The sequence below is a fragment of the Symphalangus syndactylus genome, chromosome 7 (assembly GCF_028878055.3).
Source record: "Symphalangus syndactylus isolate Jambi chromosome 7, NHGRI_mSymSyn1-v2.1_pri, whole genome shotgun sequence".
NCBI lineage: Eukaryota > Metazoa > Chordata > Mammalia > Primates > Hylobatidae > Symphalangus > Symphalangus syndactylus.
In genome coordinates this window covers 118164431-118191767 of record NC_072429.2, presented here as the reverse complement: position 1 = coordinate 118191767, position 27337 = coordinate 118164431, and the positions used below count along the sequence as shown (strand labels likewise).

Below are 27337 nucleotides of genomic sequence, written 5' to 3'. Positions count from 1 at the left end.
TGGCAAGATAATACTGATCAAGAAAGTGCTGGCCATTTAAGCTGTGCAATTGGGAGGATGGGATGCCCTTTGATTAGATAAGGAAGCCACAGAGCTGAATTTCGTTTGGTCAGATAACAAGTTTAAATTTCAATATACAGAGGTATCTAGTGGGCCATCCAGAAAAAAAAAGATCAGAGCTTGAGATGAGGGTCTGAGTAAGTAGTGTGGAGGCTAGTTGAGGCTGTGATGGAGAGGAACGTCTAACTCAGTAATACTGAGTTGTCTTTTGTTTCCCTTCTGATAAGAAGTTGTAAGCTCATCCAGAGATACTCATTTTGCTTTCAATAGATGCTATTGATTGATGTCTCATTTAATTCATAAATTTTAATTTTATTTTCAGTAAACAACAATGTTCAACTTTTATGCACCAAAGTAATACAGAGTCACACAGCAATAAAGTCGTGTTTATTTAGTGATATCTGACAAGTAGAGAAATCAAACATAATATTTTACAAAATGTACAATTTATATTTTTATAAATACGTTAAAAGAGAGAAGCGGAACATGTGTGGTGGCATTAAAAGAATGTCTAGATTTAATTTTGCAGCCTACCTTGTAGCCTGACAAACCAGATACACGTATGTATACACATATATCTTGATCATGAATTTTCATAATTATGGCCCAAGGATAAGTTTTGGGCATGTCTACAATAATTCCAAACTCTCATAAAATATGTGGTTTCTCACCACCAGTCATGTTGATTTTGCTCTTTTTTTCTCAAAATTCCACAAAATGCATATTAGAAACAGCTATCAGAGGATGTAAGCAAGTGCTTTGGGCCTCAGTTTACTCATCAGTTAGATGAGAGAATCCCTGCTAATATGCTCTGTTTCTGCTTAATTAAAAAACTTGGGGGCCTCAGCAGCATCCAATATATAAATGTCTGAGGGCTATGAGGGACCAGTCATCTTTGTATTGGGAGTTTTCTGTTTAGCTTCTATTGGAAAGGAGTCAATGTGTCTTAAATGGAGAAAGTTTATGACACCAGTCCACTTAGCAAACATTTCATTACTGTAGATACAACACGTTTCCTAGTGTAAAACTAAACAGAAAAGTAATAGTCATCTCTGGACGTCATGTTGAAGAGCTGCATGTTTCCTTGGATTTGGAGCTTGGAAGTTCAGAGCTGGTTTACCCAAAAAGGGAGCCAATAGAGAATCTTCCCATTAAACCTCAATATATGGTTGAAATACTTGTACAACGAAATGTTCAGTATGATTCTAGACTTCACTGACTCATTACAGTGACATTTTCTTAGAATTGCACTAGTGCACAACAAAATATGATGAGTGCAATGTGATACAGTCTACAAAGTAAATTATATACCTGTTTTCTTAAATTTATAGAAATTTGCATTTGTAATAAAATCACAGGAAAGTAAGTCATTCCTAAGCCATATCCTGAGCTTACCTTGATTCCAGATTTACAGTTAATTACATTTTTTGTTAAATAAAAGACAGATATAAAGGTCCTCATATGATCACATTAGGAAAATACATAGGATTCAAGGATGAAATAGTGATTCTTCATTACTTTTCTCATATTCCTTTGATGGTGGGTGGTGCAGCAGCTACAGGTGCCCTGTAGGTGTGCTTCTTGAGTGACAGTTACATTTTCCCTCTGGTAGTCTTCAGCTCCAGCTCCTGGAGGAAGGCCTCATTATTCTTAGGACAGTTGGTGTGACAGGTGCAGGTCCCAATGACCATCACTGGCTTCTTGACTATTTGCCCTGGGGAGCACTGAAACTCTGCCTGGATGGTTTTGGTATTGTGGGGAGTGCAGCAGCGGCCATCACTGCAGACCCCACAGAACCTGGGCTTGTAGGTGTGCAGGCTGGTGCAGTTCTTGAACTGCAGGTGGATGGCTTTGAGTGACTTCTTGGTGCGGAGACACTTTTTTCCTTTCTAAGAAAGAAAAAAGAAGTGATGTATTGAATGGCTACCATTCCCCTGAGGGACAATTTTAGAGTATGGAATTACCTGCTAGTTGCCCACCCAATATCTATTGGTCTTTCTTCTTTGCTATCAGAGCATTAATTTTGCTTGAGCAATGTAGTCAGCTAAAAGCATTTGCTTCCACAGACTATCTGGGACTTGGGATAACCTTGTGGCAAAGTTCTGGCCAAGGATACATAAGCCAAGGCAATCTGGGAAATCCTTTGCCCTTTGAGTAGGTACAATTCTTTATTGTTCCTATATTCATTTTCCTTTCTTCCTGGAATGTGAACACCTTGCCTAATCGTACATAATGGTCTTTTGACATTGAGGAGATGAGCACGAAGGTGAAAGCATATGTATAATAACAAAACCTATCTTTTAAGACCCTGTAACATGCTTTGGTGTCATTTTTAGCCAAATGGATTTTTACACGTGATACAGTTTGGTTCTCTGTGTTCACATCCAATCTCATTTCAGATTGTAGTCACCACATGTCAGAGGAGGGGCCTGGTGCGAGGTAATTAGATCATGGGGGAGGATTTTTCCCTTGCTGTTCTCGTGATAGTGAGTTCTCACAAGATCTGATGGTTTAAAAGTGTGGCACTTTCCCTCTCACTCTCTCTCTCTCTCTCTCTCTCTCGCTGCTTTTCTCTCTTTCTCTCTCTCTCTCTCTCTCCTGCTGCCACGTAAGATGTGCTTTGTTTCCCCTTCACCTACTGCCATGATTGTAAGTTTCCTGAGGTTTCCCCAGCCATGTGTAACTGTAAGGCAATTAAACATCTTTTCTTTATGAATTACTCAGCCTCGGGTAGTTCTTCATAGCAGTGTGAAAATGGACTAATACAACATGTTATAAAAAGAATGTGTATAAATCTGGCATTATTTTATGTTTCAAATACTCTTCAGACATTAACTCAACCTTATTAACAGTATTCATTCATACAAGAAATAATCATTCATAGAAAGAACAATTGCCCAAGTTTTACAGATGAAGAAACTGAGTCTCAAACACATAAAGGGATCAGAAAACATCTAATATTTGAATTTGTCTGATACAAAGCCCATTCTTTCTATTACATGATGACCCCAGGAAATTCCAAGACATGGAATTTGCATGAAGGCAAATAAAGTGGAGAATGTATTCAAGATTGTATTAGTAATGATAAATGAAGAGGCCCAATATTGATAATTCAGCAAAGAATTGACTATATTTTATTTCTTACTTATATTTCTTCATCTACTAATTTCCTGTAGTTATCCACTGTTCACCTTCATAGGCATGACCCACAGCTTGTCGGGTGATTAGACTTGGAATTATCTTAAATCAGTGGCTCTCAAACTTCAGTGCACATCAAAATCATCTAGAGGATTTCTTAAAACAAGTTGTTGGACCTCACACCCTGAGTTTTGGATTCAGTACATCTGATGTGGGACCCACACCACAAATTTGCATTTTAACAACTTCTTAGATGCTGCTGCTGGTTTGGGGACCACCCTTTAAGAACCACTGTTGGCCGGGCGCGGTGGCTCACGCCTGTAATCCCAGCACTTTGGGAGGCCGAGGCGGGCGGATCACAAGGTCAGGAGATCAAGACCATCCTGGCTAACATGGTGAAACCCCGTCTCTACTAAAAAATACAAAAAAATGGTGGTGGGTGCCTGTAATCCCAGCTACTGAGGAGGCTGAGGCAGGAGAATGGCGTGAACCCGGGAGGCGGAGCTTGCAGTGAGCCAAGATTGCACCACTGCACTCCAGCTTGGGCGACAGAGCAAGACTCCGTCTCAAAAGAACCACTGTCTTAGATTTAAGAATCTCTTGGAGACAAGGAAGTAATGATTGTTATACTAGTACAACTTTTATAAAATGTATACTATAAATAAACATCTTTAAAATAACATATCCAAATATTAAAGAAGATTCAAGTTACAAGAAAAAATACAAATTTTGCAAAATGACACAATAGAAAAAGCCACATCTTAGAGGCATTAAATGGAAATAACTTGTTTAATAAAGAAGTTGCTGTGCTATTGAAAATATTTAAGGACTTCTTTTTTAATTTAATATTTAGCATGTATTCTTGTCAACACCCACAAAATGGTACAGGATAACAACATTCCTATGTGTGTATGTGTTTGTATGTGAGACTGCTTATGTGGGTGAACCTATATGACCATGTTAGATATATGTTTGAATTCCCCTGAGTGTGAGGAAGTGCATCTCCTAGGATATAATTTTAGGGATAAGGTGTTTCTAGGTGTTCTTTCTAAACTGGTGGAAGAAACATAAAGTTAGGATGGACCTCAAAAAATTATATAGCTAAGCAGCCATATAACTAATGCAACTACTAGGGACTCTTATTTTATCAGTAAATAGAAATCATAAGTAATGGTGGCTACTGTTAACAGAGTACTTAATCTATACCCAGCATTTTGCAAATTCATTTTATTTAATCACCATGACAAGTTAAGGTAGGTACTTTCAGCAGCCCCATTATGTGGGAGAAGGAATTGAGGCTGAGAAGTTAAGAAAGTTGCCCAAGATTACATAGCTGGTTCATGCGGAAAGACAGAATTTGAAGCCAAGCTGTCTGGCTCTACAGTTGACCTCTTGCGCATTAGATGATATGGCGTCAGTGTCAAGATATGTAAATCTTGAATTGCTAAGGGCTGTTTTAGTTTAGTCTTAGGTTTGTATAAAGATCCATATAATGGTTCAAATTGGGTATTGCATTTTTCTAATACAGGGCTCTGGTAACAAGGCCTGTGATGTCATCAGCAACCAATCAGAGCTTCTGATCTGCACGTCTCACATTCAGTGTTAACATACTGAGTTGATATAATTCCAACAACCAAAAAATAAAAAGATACGTGCTGTTTTATTTGGCCCATATTGCTTTATGCTGGCAGATGTATTATTTCCACTAGGTTTTTAAAAATACCAACAATAATTCCCAGACAGTCACTCGCTTATTTATCAATAGTTGTTTATCACGCATATAATATGTGCCAGGTAGAGAGCTGAGGACTGAGAGGTAAGACCCACATAGCCTCTACCCATACATAGAGAACCTGACGAGTAAAGAGAACTGAGGTCAGAACTGACCTCTCTAGAATCAGCTGCGCTTGACAGCTGTAGCCAGTTTTCTCCAGAAATGGAATGGGATTTGCTAGACCGTTCTCTATTGGGAAAAGCATTATAGTTTTCCGGCCCCTCTCCGTCTTTACCTGAGTGTAAAGCAACTGTGAGTTGCTTAGAGTATTTCAATATGTTAAAGAGAAAAAAGAAGATAAGCTGGCTTCAGGAACCCCACTGCCTTTTCTCTGGGGTTAACTCCCAGCTATAGCTGCTCTCTCCGTCACAGAGTGACACACTGACTTTCTGAAGCCCGGGCTCCAAAGAGACAGGGCCATTACCTTCAGGATGAGAGGTTTCCATCAGGCTCCTACCTTATCTGTTGGCTGCTCTGGCTCTTGTTCACAGGGCCGCACCATGCAGAGCCGAGTCTGTTTCAGCATCTCACATTGACGGTTCCTATTGGTGACCCGGGTGGAGAACCCCATACCACAGCTCTTGGAGCATGCTGTCCACTCTGTGGTCTGTTCAATGCAGTTGACACTTGAGTCAGAGACTTCTACTCCTAGGGTGGCTTCTGGCCTGTAAGCTATGGGATGTATAAATAAAGACAGCCATATTGGGTAAAATGTGAGGATTGGAAAGTGGTCCTTTTCAGCCATTATTAGAAAGTGGGTCTCATTTAACTCCGTACCTACTAAACACCCATGCTTCCAGGACACAGAACTGAATTTATTTATTTATTTATTTCTGGCATGGCTGATAATGTCTGCCCTCAGAAACAGTATACAATTCTGGATACTGCTAATATAAGTAATCTGGCTAATTAATGGCTTCTAAAATAATCCTCTACTGTCTCTTGAGATTTTTTATTTAAACTATTTCATTGATAAGAGAAAACAAAAAGAAGAATAAAAAAAGGTCCTGAAGTGCCATCTGAGCCTTACTACAGCATCTAGAAAGATGACACTTTTCAGTGACACCTGTCCAGGGATGAGTAGCCTTCTTTAAGGAGGTTAATCATGAGACAGCCTAGGGAGTGTACAGAATCCAGAAAAGAAAGAGGATTTAAAATTTTGTCTTTGTAGTGCTAATGAAGGTCAAGTGGGATGGATTAAAATACAAGTAGTAGTCATCCAATAAGACAAAAATAAGACAAAAGAGTGAATTTGGGAGGTCCTCTTCAGGAGAAATTGCAGCAACCTTCTATAACTTAGTTTGAGTTTATAAATATGTTTGATCTAATGTCTACAAATGTGTTTGATCTCAATGGGCAACCTGAAATCCACAACTGAATGGCCAGAAACTGAGGCCAGTTTCTCTTTTCAAATCCAAGAGATTGCAAATTCTTCATGTTTGTATTTACCCTCTACTATGACCAGCCTGAGTTTCTCACCTGCAAGGGTAAGGCCTCCCAGTGAATCCTCCTCATCTGGGCCACAGATCCACTTTTCACAGCACTCTCCAGGCACCTCAACTTTTCTTGGAGCTGGGCAGTTAGGCTCAGGCAGTAGCACATCCAGCTGACAGCGGGGCACACAGCCAATCTGCCCATCTCTGCAGGTGCACTGGAATTTGCAGCTTGGCTGAAATTTCTCTCCACTGCGGTAGATGACCCCATCGAACACACAGTTATCTCCCTCTACCACTAGAATATTGGGGAAGCAAAGTGGGAAGCAAAGTGGAAAGCAAAGAGGAAGAGGAAAAACAAGAACACAATACAGTGAAGAAGCTATGTAAGATTTGGAGGACATGCTCCAAAACCCAAGTCCTTTTCTAGTTCAGGCGATCCGGTTTCTCATGTATCTACTGTAGGGTGATGTCCTCATGGAGGCCTCTCAGAGCAAGAGGAAACCTTCAAGATCATCTGGTGTTGCCACTCATTCTATGGATGAGGAAAGAGGTGTGCAACTGTGAAGTGATGCCCCCAAGGTCCCCTGGCCATTGTTCTAAATGTTCAGTCATTTTGCAAGAACCTCCTTAGAGTTTCCTACTCCGGCAGCTTAGACTTAAAAGGAGAAAAAGTGTACTTTATATTTTCCAACAGGTTAGCTGATCAAATTGGGAAGGGCATTAAGATTCCTTGACACTCAAGCATAATAAATCATCAGTAGCTTAGAGAAAAAAGTAAGAGCCCTCCTGTCCAGAAAGGAAGCGACAATCTTCAACTACAATGTTGTACCGTGTGAAAAATTGATCCCCGATTGATTATGTTTTATAAGACTGGATTGGCTAGTTGCCTGCATTTTATTTTACTTGCAGCCAGAGAAGGGTTACATAGTTGTCCCAGGAGACTAGCAGCTGCTTTGGTTCAAATGGGACAATTACAGGTGTGAAAACAAACCTGCTGGGTTTTCCCCAACTGCAGTTTGAGAAACAGTGAGCGTGTGAGTAAACCCGAGCTTCCATCAGCCCCAAGTAGCCCCCGAGAAGTGTCCGAAGGAAATGACTTCACTGGCCCTTAACTCTGCGTGGCTCCCCCTTTGCTTAGATTCTTGTCTAGGAAGCCAAGTGAAGAATGCCTTTCAACTCCAGGGCAGGTTTCCTTTCTGGCTGTGGCGCTCCCCAAAGCCCCAGGTGCTCCCCAAACCATGCCTGACACACAGTAAGTGCTCTATACATGTCACTTACTACATTATTATTATTTGCTTATCGCCTCTGGGAAGGGGAATAAAAAAGAGAAGGGAGGAAGCAGCTTCACTTAGCTGCAGAAGAAGAGGTCAAACAGCAGAGGGGGCAGGATTACCCATGCAGATGCCAGTCTGGTTGCTGGGGTCCGCGCTGCGGTCACAGTAGAGGCCACTGCTCTCGTCGCATGGCTCCAGATCTGAGCAGCTCTCGCCACGCTGGCGGGCGCACACCAGACAGCAGGAGCAGCCGTCCAGCACCGCGCGCACCCCGGGCGCGCAGGTCGGCGGCGTAACGGGGCACTGGCCCGGGCACTGGGGAGGGCAGCGCTGAGTCGCAGCGACCTGAAGGCAGGCGAGACAAGAAGGAGAAATCACTCAGCTGGGACAGAAGACGCAGCGAGCCCGGTGACCAAATGGGGGCCACCCAGGAGGGCAAAGTAACTTGGGGGCATCTTAAGGGTGTGCCACTTACCTGTCCCAGGAGATGGAGAAGCAGGAAGGTCAGGCAAAGGCACTGCTTTCGGAGACAAAAGCTCGTGCTCTGCACACGCTGCATGCTCAGGCTTTCCCCTCTCGCTTTTACCAAACGAGACTTTCTTCGCTGTAGATTGGCACTGCTCGCCTTCCCCCTGGTCCGGTGCTTGCCGATCACGCCCAGCACAGGTTTTATAGCGCGCTCCTGGGACGCGCACAAGCCGGTTGGCTGCAGTGCAGGGAGGGGGGAGATCGGCTGGGTGGGGAAGTGGAACGAACCCCGGGGTTGCCATGGCAATTGGCCGTGGGTGCTGCTCTCCTTAGGGCGCGGCGCCGGGGCCTGCGTGTGCCTGTGTGTGGCGACTGGCTTTTCCCAGAGGGTAGGGAGGGGCTGGGTGGAGTTCCGAGGCCAGGACCCAGGGCTCACTCGAGCGCGTGGGAAGGAAACGCCCGTTTCCTCCTGGAAGTTGCTTCGCCTTCTCCCAGGGCGAAGACACCACCGCTCCCCACCATCCTCCTCCACCCTGACCGTTCCAACCAGGGCTGCAAGCGTGGGGTCCCCTTACGGGATGCCTGCAGTTTGGGGCCATCTGTGGGGGATTGGCAGAAGGCCCAGGGGTTTAGTCATGAGGGAAGCACATGCAAGTTTGTCACCGTTTAGGGCACTCATTGAATGTGTTGAGAGGGAGGGGAGAGAAGCAAGGGAGGAAAGGAGAGAAAGAGGAGAAAGAGAAAAGTGTGTGTGTGGGGGGGTGGGGGAGAGGGGAGTGGCAGGGGGAAGGGAACCTAGAAAAAAAATCGATATGTGAGGAGGTGGGGGATGCTATTGGCCAAATGGCAAAATTCTTTTGACTCTAATCCTTCTAGCTTCACTCAGTCTTAAGCCCCAAGGTCCACAGGTTTGTTAGAAATAAAAGTGAAACACACACACACACACACACACACACACACACAAAGAAAACATCATAAAATAAAGAAGTCTTCTTGGCAGAAGAAAGCCTTGAAGCACCTGCTGTAGCAGACCAAATGTGAGACGGCACACCTGAAAGTCCAGAAACCTTTGACAGTTTTCTAAGTGGGTCCAGTTCAGCCATCATCACCACCATGAAAACCTCCAGCCAGGGAAGAAGTGAGGAAGGAACTGGCTTGACTCGGCTGACCCTTCAGCAAATCAAATCCTTCTCTCACCCGGCATCCACTTTCAAGAAAAGATTGCTGGGGCATGCTTGTCATCTCTCATGGGAAAGAGAGAGCAGTTTTACTGCTCCAAAGGTGACATTGTTTGAAGGATTTAGAACAGTTTCCACCCATACTTCAACACTGCTGCTGCCCCTAGGAGAACTATGCCCAGCTCTTTTGAGGATAGCTGCTTTGGAAAAAAAGCAAAAAACAAAAAACACTTTTTAAGGAAAATTATACAGGCCTGTGATGTAATTCTAGGGTTTAAAAAGAAACAAATGGCCTCTACCTCATCTGTCCCCAGCATGAAGGAAATCAAAGGCAGCTTGCGGAAGGGGCCAGGTCTGCCTCTGCAACACCCGCAGCCCCTTCTAGATAATTCTCTCGGCAGCCTGAAACCACTATGACACACTTCCAAGCCTCCAATAGTTCTGCTTTCTTTGAGGTAATAAGACTGAGTAGTACTCAAACTTAACTAGAGATGAAACAGTTCATTTGCACTCTTCAGTAGGACATTTACATACTCTTCAAATTGATAGGCTTTGGAGGGTGGAGGGTGGGAGCAGGAAGAAGATCAGGAAAAATAACTAATGGGTACCAGGCTTAATACCTGGGTGATGAAATAATCTGCACAACAAATGTCCATGACACACATTTACCTGTGTAAACAAACCTGCACATTTACCCCTGAACTTGAAATAAAAGTTTAAGAAAAAGATAAAAGAAAAAAAAAAAAAAAAACTGCTAGGTTTTATGAGCCATGTGGCCTAATGATGCCTCCACCTGGCTGCAGATCGAATCAACCAGCATGTATTTTGTTAAAAATACAGATTCCTGAGCCCCACTCTTGACCCACTCAGTAGGATTCTCTGGGGTGGCTCTTGGTAGACAGCATTTTAATGTACTTTGAAATGGAGCAACTAGAAGCACTGCTAATAGGGAGGCAAAGAGCATTGGCCAAGTGTTCCAAGCATTAATAGACTGAGATAGAACAAGGAGAAATTGGCAACATGGAGATTGGGCTAGCTCTTCTTGGAAAGTGTGGGGTAGGGGTGGTGAGAGGGAAAATGTAACTTTAAGACAAGGATTAACATGTCAAGAAGTCACTGCAAGTGTAAAACTGCTACTCAGTTTTGATTGCAAGAGATGGAAACCAAACTTGAACTAGTTTTTGCAAAAAGAGGACTTTACTGGAAGGATGCTGTGATGTTTCACATAGTGACAGCACATGAATGGTACAGGAGGCCTCAGAGGCAACTGGGATCTAGAGAGAGGAGGGCCAACAGGACTACTTCCACATAAGGAAAAAACGGTCCTTTCAATCTTCTTACTTTATGACCTTATTACCACAGAAGGAATGTCCCTGTCTCTTAGGCCCAACTTTAAAAGTTTCAGGAATGAAATTGGATGGGTTCACCCTGGACTAATCAATGGGGACAAGGAAGGTGAAGTATGGGGATTAGCTAGAACCTCATGGTTGAAATGGAGAGAAAGAACAGTTCTCCTGGGAAGAAAGGACTGTTCCTTAAAAAGAAAGCAAGCTTGGTGAGCAAAACAATACACATCCACTCCATCATCTGCTATAAATGCTCTAGGATGAGGATCTTCATCTTAAAATAATTGTAAATTGAAAGTGATACCATCTGATGATAATCATGTCATGTCATGCTTCACCGCCTCCAGGACATAGTCTCTGAAATCCTTCATGCCGGGATAGATGTTATCCGCAGTGCAAGCCTGGGATGCCGAGCTTATCTCTTTTATCTCAGAACTCACTGGATAATCATTATAGTCACACCATTTAGTGATGGGGATATTGTTGGAGAAATGTGTCCTTGGGTGATTTCATTGTTGTGTGAACATCATAGAGTGTAGTTACACAGATGCGGATGGTGTAGCCTACTACACACCTAGGCTGTATGATATAGCCTATTACTCCCAGGCTACAAACCTAGGACTACAAACAGTACAGAATATACTGTACTGAATACTGTAGGCAACTGTGATACAATGGTAAGTATTTGTGATTTAAACATATCTAAACATAGAAAAGGTGCAGTAAAAGTATGGTATAAAAGATAAAAAATTGCCCACCTGTATAGGGCACTTACCATGAATGGTGCTTGCAGTGGGTGTCAGTGAGTCAGTGGTGGGTGAATGTGAAGGTCTTGGGCATAATTGCACACTACTGTAGCCTTTATAAACACTACACTTAGGCTAAGCTAAATTTATTCAAAAATTTCCTTTTTCAATGATAAATTAACTTTAGCTTATTGTAACTTTTTTACTCTATAAACTTTTAATTTTTTAACTTTTTGACACTTTTATAATAACACTTATCTTAAAACACAAATACATTGTACAGATGTACAAAAATATTTTCTTTATATCCTTATTCTACAAGCTTTTTTTTTTTTTTTGAGACAGAGTCTCTCTCTGTCACCAGGCTGGAGTACAGTGGCACAATCTTGGCTCACTGCAACCTCTGCCTCCCTGGTTCAAGCAATTCTCCTGCCTCAGCCTCCCGAGTAGCTGGGACTATAGGCGCACACCACCACACCCAGCTAATTTTTGTATTTTTAGTAGACACAGGGTTTCATCATGTTGGCCAGGGAGGTCTCGATCTCTTGACCTCGTGATCCACCTGCCTCGGCCTCCCAAAGTGCTGGGATTACAGGCATGAGCCACTGTGCCTGGCCTCTACAAGCTTTTTTCTAGTTTTAATATTTTTATTATTTTTTGTTTGTTTTTGTGAAAAATTAACACACAAACATACATATTAGCCTAGGTCTACGCAGGGTCAGGATCGTCAGTATCACTGTCTTCCACTCCACATCCTGTCCCACTGGAAGGTTGTCAGGGGTAATAACACACATGGAGCTGTCATCTCTTCAGATAACAATGTCTTCTTCTGAAATACTTCCTGAAGGATCTGCCTGAGACTGTTTTATAGTTAACTATTTTATGAGTAGAAGAAGTATGCTCTAAAATAATGATGAAAAGTATAGTAAATACATAAACCAGTGACATAGTCACTTATCATCATCAAACATTATGGACTATACATAATTATATGTGCTGTACTTTTATATGCCTGAAAGTGCAGTAAGTTTGCTTACACTAGCATTACCATAAACACATGAGTGTGCTACAGTGTCATGACAGCTACGATGTCACTAGGCTATAGGAATTTTTCAGCTCCATTATAATCTTATGGTACCACCATTGTACATGTCATCCATAGTTGAACAAAGTATTGTACTTGTCTGTTTTGGTGGCTGCCTCCCTCTCCTGCCTGGGAGTCCTTGAGGATACAGAGCATGTCGTATTTACAGTAACATCCCCAACATCTACCTCAGGGTCAGGCAAGTGGTCAGTTCTTGGGCCTTTTGAGATACTGCAAACTTTACTTTAAGTTTTGCCGCTTTTCATTGCTCTGCATAAGATAAGATAAGAAACAAACTGGAGGCTGTTTGTTCTTCAGCAGCAGCTAAATTGGTTCTATCAGCCACCACCCACCAGCCTGTGACATGAAACTTCTCTGGGTCTTGCTTGGCACTAAAAGGATGAATACAGGCTGGTGATCTTCTCCTGTTTGAAATAATCCATGTGGCAGTTGAGGTCTCTGGGATAAGTCAGGGGAGACCTTACTAGAGACTCTTTTTTGAATTGCTGGGCTTGGTAGCTAACCATGGGGTTATGAGCTGCAAGGACTTTGTCCAATTTACTTTTCCCACCTTCATTTTGTCCTCTCCTTTTATCCCCTCATCCCAGATGTGACATCAGGGGCTCATTTTTGCCTTTTCTTTTTCACATAGCCTGTTAATTGATTTATATTCTTATTACTTCTCAGTCAGTACTCTTATCCAGAACACATTTAGAGAATTGCCTACATTTTCTAAAGGTACAATGTTGTTTTCAGTGCTATCGTGTTATCTTTCTTATTAGTATGAAAAATTTAAAAAATTGGTGCTAAGTTCTGTAGCAGGTAGTTGAAATAGCACAGCCCCTGCCCCCATATTAAAAAAATGAAACAACCTCATAGAAGTAGAGAGTAGAATAGTGGTTACCAGAAGCTGGGGGAAGTCAGGAGGGGAGGACATGAGGAGTCAGTCAGTGGGTACAAAGCTACAGTTAGGAGGAATAAGTTATCCTGTTAAATTGCACCATAGGGTAACTATAGTCAACAATAACGTTTCAAATACTAAAAATGCTCATCATCACTGGCCATCAGAGAAATGCAAATCAAAACCACAATGAGATACCATCTCATGCCAGTTAGAATGGCGATCATTAAAAAGTCAGGAAACAACAGGTGCTGGAGAAGATGTGGAGAAATAGGAACACTTTTACACTGTTGATGGGACTGTAAACTAGTTCAACCATTGTGGAAGATAGTGTGGAAATTCCTCAAGGATCTAGAACTAGAAATACCATTTGACCCAGCCATCCCATTACTGGGTATATACTCAAAGGATTATAAATCATGCTGCTATAAAGACACATTCACACGTATGTCTACTGCGGCACTATTCGCAATAGCAAAGACTTGGAACCAACACAAATGTCCATCAATGATAGACTAGATTAAGAAAATGTGGCACATATACACCATGGAATACTATGCAGCCATAAAAAGGATGAGTTCATGTCCTCTGTAGGGACGTGGATGAAGCTAGAAACCATCATTCTGAGCAAACTATCACAAGGACAGAAAACCAAACACTGCATGTTCTCACTCACAGGTGAGAATTGAACAATGAGAACATTTGGACACAGGATGGGGAACATCACACACCGGTCCCTGTCATGGGGTTGGGGGAGGGGGGAAGGTTAGCATTAGGAGATATACCTAATGTAAATGATGAGTTAATGGGTGCAGCACAACAACCTGGCACATGTATACATATTTAACAAACATGCACGTTGTGCACATGTACCCTAGAACTTTAAGTATAATAAAAACAAAGTTTCAAATACTTCAGAATAGCTAGAAGACAGGATTTTTAATGTTCCTACCACAGAGAAATCAAGAGCATTTGAGGTGATGGCTATGCTATTACCCTGATTTGATCATTATGTAATCTATACATGTCTTGAAAAATCACACTGTACCCCTTAAATACGTAGAATTATGATGTATCAGTTTAAAAACAACATACAACTAAAAAAAAGAAACAAAAGTGGTGATAGTGATGTTATCACCTTCAAGACAACTCCCTGTCTCTTTTTTTTCTCAGTGATTGCATTCTCCATAAACTCAGAGGCATTCATCGTGTCTTCAGTTAGTCATTGTTTAACCAAGCCACATGTACTTAGCTTTCATAATGTGCCTCATAAATCAACCCCACAGCTCTTTAATAATTTTGTTGCTCTTTTCTGAATTTCATTCATATGTCCCTTTTCTGGGGCCCCAGGGAGTTGATAGAACACAAGGTAATTTCCATTGTATGTTAGCCAGGCCAGGCCTAAGTGATGTCCAGTTATATGGCTAATTTCAATCACACCCTCTTGCTTTTCTGACAGATCCCTTGACTTCTTGCTTTTCCAACAACACTGAGGAGCAGAGAAGAAGCTGTGATGGGAGGTGAAAAGTTAAACATAAAAGTTAAATGTTTCTTTGGAAACATTTTCCTACTGCCGGTATTTAAAAACATTTTAATTCTCAAGTGAATTTCTTAAAGACAAAAACCCAGGAGGTTAAGTAAAAAGTCATTCAAGCTAGCAATTTGCTAGGAATGAGAGAAATAAGTTAATTGCTTCCATTAGATAAGGTCTTTCTTATAGGGAAGTAGGCTCTGTGGAAATCAAATAAGTATTTACATGTTTTCTGAACTGGAGAGGAGTCCATCAAGCTTCTATGCATGCGGCATTCCCAGCTTCTGGGCACCAGCATTGCCCACTTCCATGCTCAGCTAAACAAAGTGGTCCTGAGCAGTTGTTTTTTTTTTTTTTTTTTTTTTTTAAAGAAAAAATATGAATTCTTCATGACTTGTAACAGCATGGTAGGGTAAACTCAGTCCTGCTCCCTTGACCAGAACTCTTTAGACTAGGAATTCGTGCCAGAGACAAAGGCACATACATATGGACTCAACATCAGATTAACTAATAGCTTGTCCAGAGTGCTCCATATTGGATGATGGCAGACCCAACTCATAAATGCTGGTGGCCGAGTATACAAAGAGCAAGGAAGGCAGCATCACTTAAACACAGGAGAGGTCCTGAAAATTTTCAAATTATTGTCCCTCGAGAAAGAAGAAAAACATTTAGGCTCTTTTTTGAGAGAGTTCCTATTCCCAGATGATATCTTAGAGCCAAAAAATACAACCTCTCCCACCAAGTTTCTGGATTTGTAGCACTTTTTAACTTAGACTTTTGGAGAGGCATGACCACAGAACTTTGTTGCATTTAACGATGTAAATGTTCACAATGTCCTATTAACTTATTGATAGCTACTTAATACTTCATGGTATAAATGTAAGATGAATAAGATGTTTTGTATTCTCAAGGATTTTTTTAACCTCATAAGAAAATGAAGTAAATAATAGCTACCACATGAGGCAGAATGTGATAATTCCTATAAATAAACATAAGCAAAGTAGAAGAGAAGCTTAGAGGAGGATGAAATTAATTTCATTGCTGTGAGAATATGAGTGTGGTGGAGTCTGCAGAGGGAATGTTGAGAAAGACTATAATTCCATGTTTCATTGTTTGTCTTTTTACGAAACCACATTGCCTTGGAGACTAAATGACATTGAGTTGGATCAATTATAGATAGAATTTTTTCGTGTGATTACTAAAAATGATTTAAGATTTTAAAGAAATAATTTTAAGTTTTATTTTAGAATCAGGGGATACCTGTACATGTTTGTTACATGGTTATATTGCATCATACTGAGGTTTGAGGTATAGTTGATCTTATCACACAGGTCAGCCTAGTACCCAACAGTTAGCTTTTTAACCCTTGCTCCCTCCCTCCCTTCTCCCTCTGGTAGTCTTTCAGTATCTATTGTTGCCACCTTTATGTCCATGAATACCCAATGGTTAGCTCCTACTTATAAGTGAGTACATGAAATATTTGGCTTTCTGTTCCTGCCTTATTTTTTTAAGGATAATGGCCTCCAGCTGCATCCACATTGCTGCAAAGGACATGATGTCATTCTTTTTTATGGCTGCACAGTATTCCATGGTGTATATGTACCACATTTTTTAAAATCCAGTCCACTGTTGATGAACACCTAGGCTGATTCCATGTCTTTGCTATTGTGAATAGCATGGCCATGAACGTATGAGTGCATGTGTCTTTTTGGTAGAATGATTTATTTTCTTTTGGATATGTACCCAGTAATGGGGTTGCTGGGTCAAATGGTAGTTCTTTTTTAAAGTTTTCTTGAGAAATTTCCAAACGGCTTTTCACAGTGGCTGAACTAATTTACATTCCCGTCAGCAGTATATAAGCATTCCCTTTTCTCTGCAGCTGTGCCAGCATCCGTCATTTCTTGACCTTTCAAAAGTGGTCATTCTGACTGGTGTGAGATGGTATCTCATTGCAATTTTGATCTCCATTTCTCTGATGATTAGTGATGTGGAATATTTTTTTTCATGTTTCTTGGTTGCTTGTATGTTGTCTTTTGAGAAGTGTCTGTTTGTGTCCTTTGCCCACTTTTTAATGGGGTTATTTGCTTCTTTGCTTGTTGAATTGTTTAAGTTCCTTATAGATTCTAGATATTAAACCTTTGTCAGATGCATGGTTTGCAAATATTTTCTTCCATTCTGTAGGTTGTTTGTTTACTCTGTTGATAGTTTCTTTAGCTGTGAAGAAGCTCTTTGGTTTAATTAGGTCCCACTTGTCAATTTCGTTCTTTGTTGCAATTGCTTTTGAGAATTTAGTCATAAATTATTCCCTAAGGCCATGTCCAGAATGGTGTTTCCTAGGTTTTCTTTTAGGATTCTTGTGGTTTGGGGTCTTACATTTAAATCTTTAATCAATCTTGAGTTAATTTTTGTATATGGTCAAAGGTAAGGGTATAGTTTTATTCTTCTGCATATGGCTAGCCAGCTGTCCCAGCACCATTTATTGAGTAGAGAGTCCTTTCCCCATTGCTTATTTTTCTCAACTTTGTTGAAGATCAGATGGCTATAGGTGTGCAGCTTTACTTCTGGGTTCTCTATTTATGTTTCATTAATTTATTTGTCTGTTTTTGTACCAGTACTATGCTGTTTTGGTTACTGTAGCCTTATAGTATTGTTTGAAGTTAGGTAAGGTGATTCCTCTGGCTTTGTTCTTTTTGCTTAATATTGCTTTGTCAATCTAGGCTTTTTTTGTTCCATATGAACTTTAGAATAGATTTTTTCTAATTCTGTGAAAAATGATTTTGGTAGTTTGATAGGAATAGCATTGAATCTGTATATTGCTTTAGGCAGTATGACCATTTTAACAATATTGATTCTTCCAACTCATAAGCAGGAATATTGTTCTAATTGTTTGTGTCATCTATTATTTCTTTCAGCAGTGTTCTGTAGTTCTTTTTGTAGAGACCTTTTACTTCTATGGTTAGATGCAGTTCTAGTGGTTTTTTTGTGTGTGTGTGTGTGCGTGGCTATTGTAAATGGGATTACATTCTTGATTTGATTCTCAGTTTGAATGTTATTGGTGTATAGAAATTCTAGTGATTTTTGTACATTGATTTAGTATTCTGAAACTTTACTGAAGTTGTTTATCAGTTCCAGGAGCCTTTCGCAGAGTCTTTAGGTTTTTCCAGGTATAGAATCTTCTTTTTCTATCTGGGTTCCCTTTATTTCTTTCTCTTGTGTGATTGCTCTGACTAGGACTTTCAGTACTATGTTTAATAGGAGTGGTGAGAGATGGCATCCTTGTCTTTTTCCATTTATCAAAGAGAATGCTTCCAGCTTTTGACTCTTCCGTGTGATGTTAGCTGTGGGTTTGTCATAGATGGCTCTTATTATTTTGAAGTATGTCCCTTTGATGCCTAGTCTGTTGAGAGATTTTATCATAAAAGATGTAGAATTTTATCAAAAGCCTTTTCTGCATTTATTGAGATGATCATATAGTTTCTGTTTTCAATTCTGCTTATCTGATGAATCACATTTAATGATTTGCATATCTTGAACCAACCTTGCGTCTCAGAAATGAAGCCTGCTTGGTCAGAAGTAACTTTCGATGTGCTGCTAGATTTGGTTTGCTAGGATTTTGTTGAGGATTTTTTTTGTCAATGACTATAAGGGATATTGGCCTATAGTTTTCTTTTTCCATTGTGTCTTTGCCAGGTTTTGGTATCAGGATGATGCTGGCTTTGTAGAATGTGTTAGGGAGGAGTCCCTCCTCTTCAATTTTTTTGTAATAGTTTCGGTAGAATTGGTATCAGCTCTTCTTTGTATGTCCAGTAGAGTTATTCTGTGAATCTATCTGGTCTGGGGCTTGTTTTGGTTGGTAGATTTTTTATTACTAAATCAATTCGAGTACTTAATACTAGTCTGTTCAGGGTTTTAATTTCCTCCTGATTTAATCTTGATAGATAGTGTGTTTCCAGGAGTTTATCCATTTCCTGTAGATTTTCTAGAGGGTGTGCCTAGAGGTGTTCACATAAGTCTCTGAGGATCCTTTGTATTTCTGTGGGATCAGTTGTAATGTCATCTTTGTTATTTCTGATCATGTTTATCTGGATCTTCTTTCTTTTTTTCCTTGTTAATCTATCTGGCAGTCTACTAATCTCATTTATTCTTTCAAAGAATTGACTTCTAGTTTCACTGATTCTTTGACTGGATTTTTGGGTCTCAATTTCATTCATTTCTGCTCTGATTTTAATTGTTTCTTTTCCTTTGTTGTCTTTAGGGTTAGTTTGTTCTTATTTTTCTAGATCCTCTAGGTGTGATGTTAGATCATTAATTAGAGATCTTCTAATTTTTTGAGGTAAGCATTTAGTGTTATGAACTGTCCTCTTAACACTGCCTTTGCTGCATCCCAGAGATTTTGGTGTTTTGTCTCTGTTTTCATTTATTTCAAGAATTTTTTTTTTGATTTCAGCCTAAATTTAGTTGTTTACCCAAAAGTCATTCAGGAACAAGTTGTTTAATTTCCATGTAATTTTGTGGTTTTGAGAGATCTTCCTGGTATTGATTTCTATTTTTATTCAGCTGTGATCTGAGAGTAAGCTTGGTATGATTTTGACTTTTTTGCATTTATTGAGACTTGTGTTATGGCCAAACGTGTGTTCAGTCTTGGAGTATGTTGTGTGTACAGATGAAAAGAATGTGAATATATATTCTGTAGTTGATGGGTAGGGTATTCTGTAGATGTCTATTAGGTCCAACTGGTCAAGTGTAGAATTTAAGTCCAGAATTTCTTTGTTAGTTTTCTGCCTTCATGATCTGTCTAATGCTGTCAGTGGGGTGTTGAAGTCCCCCATTCATGTATAGAATTTTGAAACCTAGAAATGTAGGCTGAACAGAGACAGTATGAACAAAGGCATAAGAATGAGAAAATTGAGGACTTGTTCAGGAAATGATAAGGAGTTTAATTCATCTGGAGGGAGGAAAATAATGGGAGAAATGATATGAAAATAGACTGCAGCTGTCAACTGTTAGAGGAGTCTAAATGACAAACTGTACAGTTTAGTGGCTTTTCCTCTATCTATCTATCTATCTATCTATCTATCTATCTATCTATCTATCTATCTATCACGTATCTTCTGGCAAGGAACTGCATGATCAAGGCTGTGTTTAGGAACATTATTCTTTAGGAATTTATGTTTGATTACAGGAGGAGGTGATTGGAGGTAAACATTGCAGTTGACACATTTTGCAGCAGTTTTAGGAGAGATAATGAGGACTTGAACTAGCAGAGTGGCAATGAGAATGGAAAGAGGAGGTAGGAGGTTGGAGGTAGAGGATATATTACCCTCGTTGGTGCTCTGGCTAGATATGAAAGGGCAGGGTAGTGCAGATATAAACATAACACCAGATTTTGATTCTGGGTAACTAAATAGATTGTGGTAGCATTTTGCTGGAAGCCAGACAGCTTCTGTGATGAAACATATCTGCCATCAGACTGCCTGGGCCCAAATCCTTAGATCTTAGATTCTTTACCTTACCAATCTGGGCTTCAGTTTGTTTTTCTGTCTGTAGGATGGAAGTGCTAATAACTCTTTCTTCCTAGGATTGTTAGGCTAAATGAAATATACACAGAAAGTCCTGTAGCCCTTCTGAATTGGGTCCTGTGAGAGAATGAAGTCCTAATGCTTTGAGGAATCCACTGCAATAAATTAATTTCTCTTTCCTGCAACTTTAGTGGTATTTGCATGTAACACACACCATAGGGAACTGTGCAACGTCTCAGAAAGAAAAAGTTAGGAGGGGCTTGTTATAAGATTTGGGCTTGGGTTAGGTGATTTCGAGGATACTTCATGGAAGTTGGGTTCTGTCCTGAATTGAGTACTGACAAGAAACAAAAGTAAGTTAATGATTGGTTATCTTAATTTTATTGCAGAGGCAAGATAAAGTAACCACAGATTTTGTGTTTGGAGAAGAGGCAATAGTTTCTTGTGTTAGCTGGAATGGGAGTTTGGTCATTTTTTGTGGTTGTACGATGTCTTTATTTTTATCGACATCAGGCATGATTATAGAGTGTACTAATCAAACTTCCACTCTTTTCCATTGTCTTTCAGAACTTTCCAGAGTAGAACTGAAGTTTCAGAAGAATACTTTCTTGTTGGAGCTACCCCTTTCTAGTTGGTCTTCTGCAAACCAACTAGAACAGTGGCTTTCAAGCATTTTTGTCTATGAACAAATATGCATAAATGCATGTTCACATGTACACATACCAGCCCTTTATAAAAGGTTTTTTTTTTCTTTTTCTTTTTCTTTTTTTTTTTTTTTTTTGAGGTGGAGTCTTGCTCTGTTACCCAGGCTGGAGTGCAGTGGCACAATCTTGGCTTGCTGCAACTTCAGCTTCCCGGGTTCAAGTGATTCTCATGCCTCAGCCTCCCGAGTAGCTGGGATTACAGGCACCTACCACCACACCCAGCTAATTTTTGTATTTTTAGTAGAGACAGGGTTTCACCATGTTGGCCAGACTGGTCTCGAACTCTTGACCTCATGCGATCCACCTGTCTCAGCCTCCCACAGTGCTGAGGTTACAGTCATGAGCCACTGTGTCCAGTCGATAATATGTTAAGGTCGTTTAGTCCATGTTTAGGCTTTTGCTTTTTAACAAAGGGAAGCCATTGAAAACTTTTATATAGTAGAATAAAATGATTTCCAAATAACCCAACATGATGAGTAACTGGATGGAACATGAGGGCATGTAAGGAGACCAGTGAGAAGGCCATTCCAATTACTCAGCTAAGAGATAATGATGGTGTGGGCCGGAATCTGGCAGTGGAGATGGGGAGAAAACATTTTAGAAATAATTGCAAAGTAAATATTTTGTATTTATGACTTTTAGTTGAAGTGACAGAAACAAACCAATATTAGCAAAGCAAGCCTAATCATAAGATTACAGGACTGCCTCCAAAGAAATGTAGGGATATAGCTGAGACTTAGAAAAGACCTGGAACCAAGAAAATGGAAAGTCAGGAAACTCATGTGGAAACTTCCCTTTATCGCTCATCTCTTTTTCTAAATTCTCTATCTAAGCATACTGATTTAATTTATGATATGTACATAGGGTGAAAGATAGCCATAACACATCTCCAATTTTTGACATCTTTTCTGTTTAAAAGAAAGCATGTAAAATTGAATATATAATTTATTAGTTTTAATTCTAATTTATCAAGAGGGTGAATGAGGTTGGTCTGAGGTCAATCTTTATAAGTGGATTCAGGAGGAAGTTTTATGGTTACAATAAGATTCTGGGGACCTATCACATTGGATAGAAATATGGTTGGAGTTAGGAATACACATGAGAAAGTTACTCTCTAAAAATTTCTATTTTCTCATGAAGAAGTAGACTGCTGATAGTAAGAGAAGGTGGTAGAGTTAAAGATTTGAGGATACTGGTAAATAATTGAAATTACAATTGCAGAAAGAGAGAAACTGAGTAGAGGGTCTTAGTGTGACCACAGGTAACATTGAGAGCTCTGCTGGGATTAACAACTTTCAATTTGTGGTGGTACAAATCTGCAAATTGACAGATACAGAAGGTTTAAGTATCAGGTGATGACAATGATGGAACATGGATATTAAGAATGAGAAGATGTGTGAAGAGAAGAGACTCATGGGTAGAGTGAAAGTAGAAAGAACAGCATGTGTAAATGCCCTGAGGTAGGAGGGGTTTGGTAGGTTTGAGGCTCTATGAGAAGTCTAGGAGTGGGCACACTGTATTTGCAGGTTGGAGTCACCAGTTGGCTTTTTTAAAGTTTAGCACCTTGTACAGTGCCTCTAGCACCCAACTTAATTTTTGCATATAGTAGATGCTCAATAAATATTTGTTGAATGAATCTAGCCTTATCTGTGTTATATCTAGCAATTTTCCTTCAAAGTTTCTGTCCTGTAGATGGCATCCTTCCTTAATTTACAGAGGTGACATGGGTTTTTATCTCATACTGAAATTTTACATGAATATTCTGGGTCTCAATTTCCTCATCTGTAAAATATGCATTTATTAGTAAGATCTATCTCATAGGTAGTATATTAGGATGTTCTTGCATTGCTATAAAGATATACCTGAGAGTAGGTAATTTACAAGAAAAGAGGTTTAATTTGCTCATGGTTTTTCAGGCTGTGCAGGAAACATTGTGCCAGTATCTGCTTCTGGGGAGGCCTCAGGAAGCCTTTACTCATGGTGGAAGGTGAAGAGGGAGCAAGCATCTCACATGATGAGAGCAGGAGCAAGAAAGAGAGAGGGGGAAGGTGCCACCACTTGTAAATGACCAGCTCTTGTGAGAACTCCCTGTCACGAAGAAAGCACCAAGCCATGAGGGATCTGCCCCCATCATCAAAACACCTCCGCATGTTCTCACTCATAGGTGGGAATTGAACAATGAGAACTCATGGACACAGGAAGGGGAACATCACACTCCGGGGACTGTTTTGGGGTGGGGGGAGGGGGGAGGGACAGCATTAGGAGATACACCTAATGCTAAATGACGAGTTAATGGGTGCAGCAAAACAACATGGCACATGGATACATATGTAACAAACCTGCACATTGTGCACATGTACCCTAAAACCTAAAGTATAATAAAAAAAAAAAAAGAGAGAGATTCGATTGAAAAGAAAAAAAAAAAAAAAACACCTCCCACCAGGTCCCATCCCCAGCATTGGGGATTACAATTCAATATGAGATTTGGGTGAAGATAAATACCCAAACTATATCATTCTACCCTTGGACCCTCCCAAATCTCATGTCCTTATCACGTTGCAAAATACAATCATGCTTTCTCATCAATCCCTCAAAGTCTTAACTCTTTCCAGTGTTAACTCAAATGTTCAAAGTCTCATCTGAGACAAAGCAAATCCCTTGCACCTATGAGCCTGTAAAATAAAAAGCAAGTTAGTTACTTCCAAGATACAATGGGGGTGTAGACACTGGGTAAACATTCCTGTTCCAAAAGAGAGAAATTTGCCAAAAGAAAAGGGGCTATAGGCCCCACACAAGTCTGAAATTCAACAGGGTAGTCATTAAATCTTAAAACTCCAAAATAATATCCTTTGATTCCACGTCCAGGGCACACTGGTGCAAGAGGTGGGCTCCCAAGGCCTTGGGCAGCTCTGCCCCTGTGGCTTTGCAGCGTAAACCCCCTCAGCTGCTCTCACAGGTTGTTGAGTGCCTGTGGCTTTTCCAGATGCAGGGTGAAAGGTGCTGGTGGATTTACCATTCTGGAGTCTGAAGGATGGTTGCCTCCTTCTCACATTCCTCCACTCTGTGTGGGGTCTCCAACCCCACATTTCCCACCCGCCACACTGCCCTAGTAGAGATTTTCTATAGGGACTCTGCCCCTGAAGCAGGCCCCTGCCTGGTCACCTGGGATTTCTCATACAACCTCCAAAATCTAGGCAGGGGCTGCCAAGCACTTTTCACTCGTGTACTCTACACACTTGTAGGCCTACCACCACATGTAAGCAGCCTACAGTCTCCAGAGTGGTGACATAACCAATGCCTGGGGCCCTTTGAGCCACAGCTGGAGCTGGAGTGGGTGGGATGCAGGGAGCAGTGTCCTGAGGCTGCGCAGGGCAGCAGGGACCTGGGCCTGGCCCATGAAACCATTCTCCCCTCCTATGCCTCTGGAGCTGTGATGAGGGGGCTGCCTAGAAGATCTCTGAAATTCCTTTGATGCTTTTTCCCGGGTATCTTGGCTATCAGCCTGTGGCTCCCTTTTAATTATGCAAATATTTCTAGCAAGTGATTGCTACACAGCACTTGAATTTCTCCCCCGCAAAAGCTTTTTCTTTCTCTGTCACATGGCCAGGCTGCAAAATTTCTAAACTTTTATGCTCTGCTTCCCTTTTCAACAGAAGTTCCAACTTTAAGTCATTCCTTTGCTCCTGCATCTGAGATAGGCTGTTTGAAGCAGCCAGGCAACATCTTAAACACTTTGCTGCTTAGAAATTTTTTCTGCCAGATACCCTTAATCATCACTATGAAATTCCAGCTTCCACAGAGCCCTAGGGCAGGGGCACAATGCAGTCAGGCTCTTTACTATGGCATTACATTTATGACCTTTGCTTCAGTTACCAATAAGTTACACATTTCCATCTGAGACCCCAGCAGCCTGGACTGCAACTGCCCATTTCACTGTCAGCATTTTGGTCACAACCATTTAACCAGTCTCTAAGAAATTCCAAACATTCCCTCATCTTCCTGTCTTCTTCTGAGCCCTCCAAACTCTTCCAACCTCTGCTTGTTACCCAGTTCCAAAGCTGCTTTCACATTTTCAGGTATCTTTGTGGCAATGCCCCACTCCTTGGTTCCAATTTTCTGTATTAGGCCATTCTTGCCTTGCTATAAATAACTATCTGATACCAAATAATTTATGAGAAAAGAGGTTTAATTGGCTCATGGTTCTGCAGGCTGTATAGGAAACATAGTGCCAGCATCTGCTTCTGGGGTGAGGGGTTCTCAAAAAGATTTCTTACTCATGGTGGTAGGTGAAGGGGGAGCAGATATCTCATTTGGTAAAAGCAGGAGCAAGAGGGAGAGAATGCTGGTGAGAAGGTGCCACACACTTTTAAATGACCAGGTCTTGCTAAAATTATCACAAAGACAGCATCAAGCCATTAGAGATCTGCCCCCATGATCAAAACACCTCTGACCAGGCCTCATGTCCAGCACTGGGGATTACAATTCAACATGAGATTTGTGTGGGGACAAATATCCAAACTATATCAGATAGTGTGAGATTTCAATCAAATGAAACATGTAGGCCAAGTACAGTGGCTAACGCCTGTAATCCTAGCACTTGGGAGGCCGGGCAGTTGGATTGATTGATCCCAGGAGTTTGAGACCAGCTTGGGCAACATGGCAAAACCCCATCTCTACAAAATATACAAAAAATTAGCTGAGCATGGTGGTGCTTGCCTATAGTCCCAGCTACTTGGGAGGCTGAGGTGGGAGGATGGCTTGGGCCTGGGAGGTTGAGGCTGCAATGAGCCATGACTGTACCTCTGTACTCCAGCCTGGGTGACAGAGCCAGGCCCTGTCTCAAAAAACGAACACACACACACACACACACACACACACACACGGCACTTTGGCAGTTGTCTTAGTCATTAATTAGTACCTATTATTTAATGTAATCACTAATTTTATTTGGTCATTATTTCAGCCTTGAGATTACATGCCTTCATGTTATTGTCTTGGCCAGAAATATTTCCATTTGTATGGGTCATTGATAATTTGAAGGACACCAAGCACCCATCTTAATCGTATCTGAGTCCTTTGAGAAGCTAGCCCTTCCCAATTCTGAATCTAAGTGTTTTGAGTGAGATGCCTAGTCCAGTGGCAGGATAGCCACCTTGGAGGCTCGTGTGGATACTCATGTTTCATCCTCCCTGATTATAGTGGGCCAGGAAGTCCAACCAGGGCTAATAAAATGCACAATAATTTGAGAGTTTTTGGAAAAGAAAAATAGCTTTGTCTTTCCTCTATGGAAACTACATCAGGACACAATCACTTTCCCCTGCAATAGTGTGAGGTGAGGGTGTGAGATTTGTATTTGTGAAAGACACTGTTGCTACAGTGGGAGCCGAGAGAGCCTTTATGGGAAGCCTGAGTGATCAAGCAGAATACTGAGGGAAGAGATGCTTAAGAATTGACTTCTGGGTGATATTTTTTGAGCTCCTGGATAAAACCTGTCTGAAACTAGTTATGTTCTAGATATTTTCCATTATGTGAGCTAGTATATTTCATTCATTGTTTAAATGATTTCAAGTTGGGATTTTGTTATTTGTAATACACAATCCTAGTTGATATACAATTTTCATCAAGAATGTGATTTATGTGAAGTACGCATTGGCAGAAATAGAATTATTCTTTCAATATTCTTATCAGAAATTCCTTTGCTAGGCTAATCAATGGATATTATGCCAGTAAGTACTGATTATGCCAGTAAGTACTAAATATATTCATTTATTTCAGTATAAGTCAAACTCTACGACAATATAGTCTTTTGAAAAATCAATGTCTCTCTTAATAATTAGGCTGTGATTCTCATTGGCCATTTCTGGGTAAATTATTTCTACATACAAATTAGTTTTTATTCTACAGTTTATTTCCCTTTTAATGTAAAATAAGAACATTACAGAAATCTATTTTATTCACTTCAGAAAGCTGAGTTCAACACTTTGCTATTTAATATCTAATATTTAATTTTTATATTTCCATTATATTTGAAGTTTGAGAGATCATGATTTTTATTACTCACAGAGGGAACATTTGAGGTGGAAGGAATTTTGAATCAGCTACAACTGGGTTCCAGTCTCAGTTCTGCTACTTACTAACTTGCTTAGTGAACTCAGACTAGTTATTTAACTCTGAGCCT

The 27337-nt window shown here is 40.6% G+C and overlaps 1 protein-coding gene across 1 annotated transcript; it reads right to left on the bottom strand.

Annotated features, from left to right (window-relative positions):
- Positions 1 to 418: 418 nt before the first annotated feature.
- CCN3 (cellular communication network factor 3) lies at positions 419 to 8352 on the bottom strand. The gene is made up of 5 exons (XM_055287117.2): positions 8158 to 8352; positions 7802 to 8027; positions 6452 to 6703; positions 5430 to 5644; positions 419 to 1949 (listed from the first exon to the last, which is right to left on the bottom strand). Exons 1-5 carry the CDS (start codon positions 8239 to 8241, stop codon positions 1653 to 1655), a joined length of 1074 nt encoding a protein of 357 aa, XP_055143092.1. The 5' UTR covers positions 8242 to 8352; the 3' UTR covers positions 419 to 1652.
- Between the last annotated feature and the right edge of the window lie 18985 nt (positions 8353 to 27337).

Coding starts and splice junctions, on each gene's coding strand:
- CCN3 (XM_055287117.2), bottom strand. CDS start 8,241: ATGCAGCGTGTGCAGAGCACGAGCTTTTGTCTCCGAAAGCAGTGCCTT. Junction 6,704..7,801: donor CCAGACTGGCATCTGCATGG/GTAATCCTGCCC, acceptor CCAATATTCTAG/TGGTAGAGGGAGATAACTGT. Junction 1,950..5,429: donor CAGAGCAGCCAACAGATAAG/GTAGGAGCCTGA, acceptor TTTCTTTCTTAG/AAAGGAAAAAAGTGTCTCCG.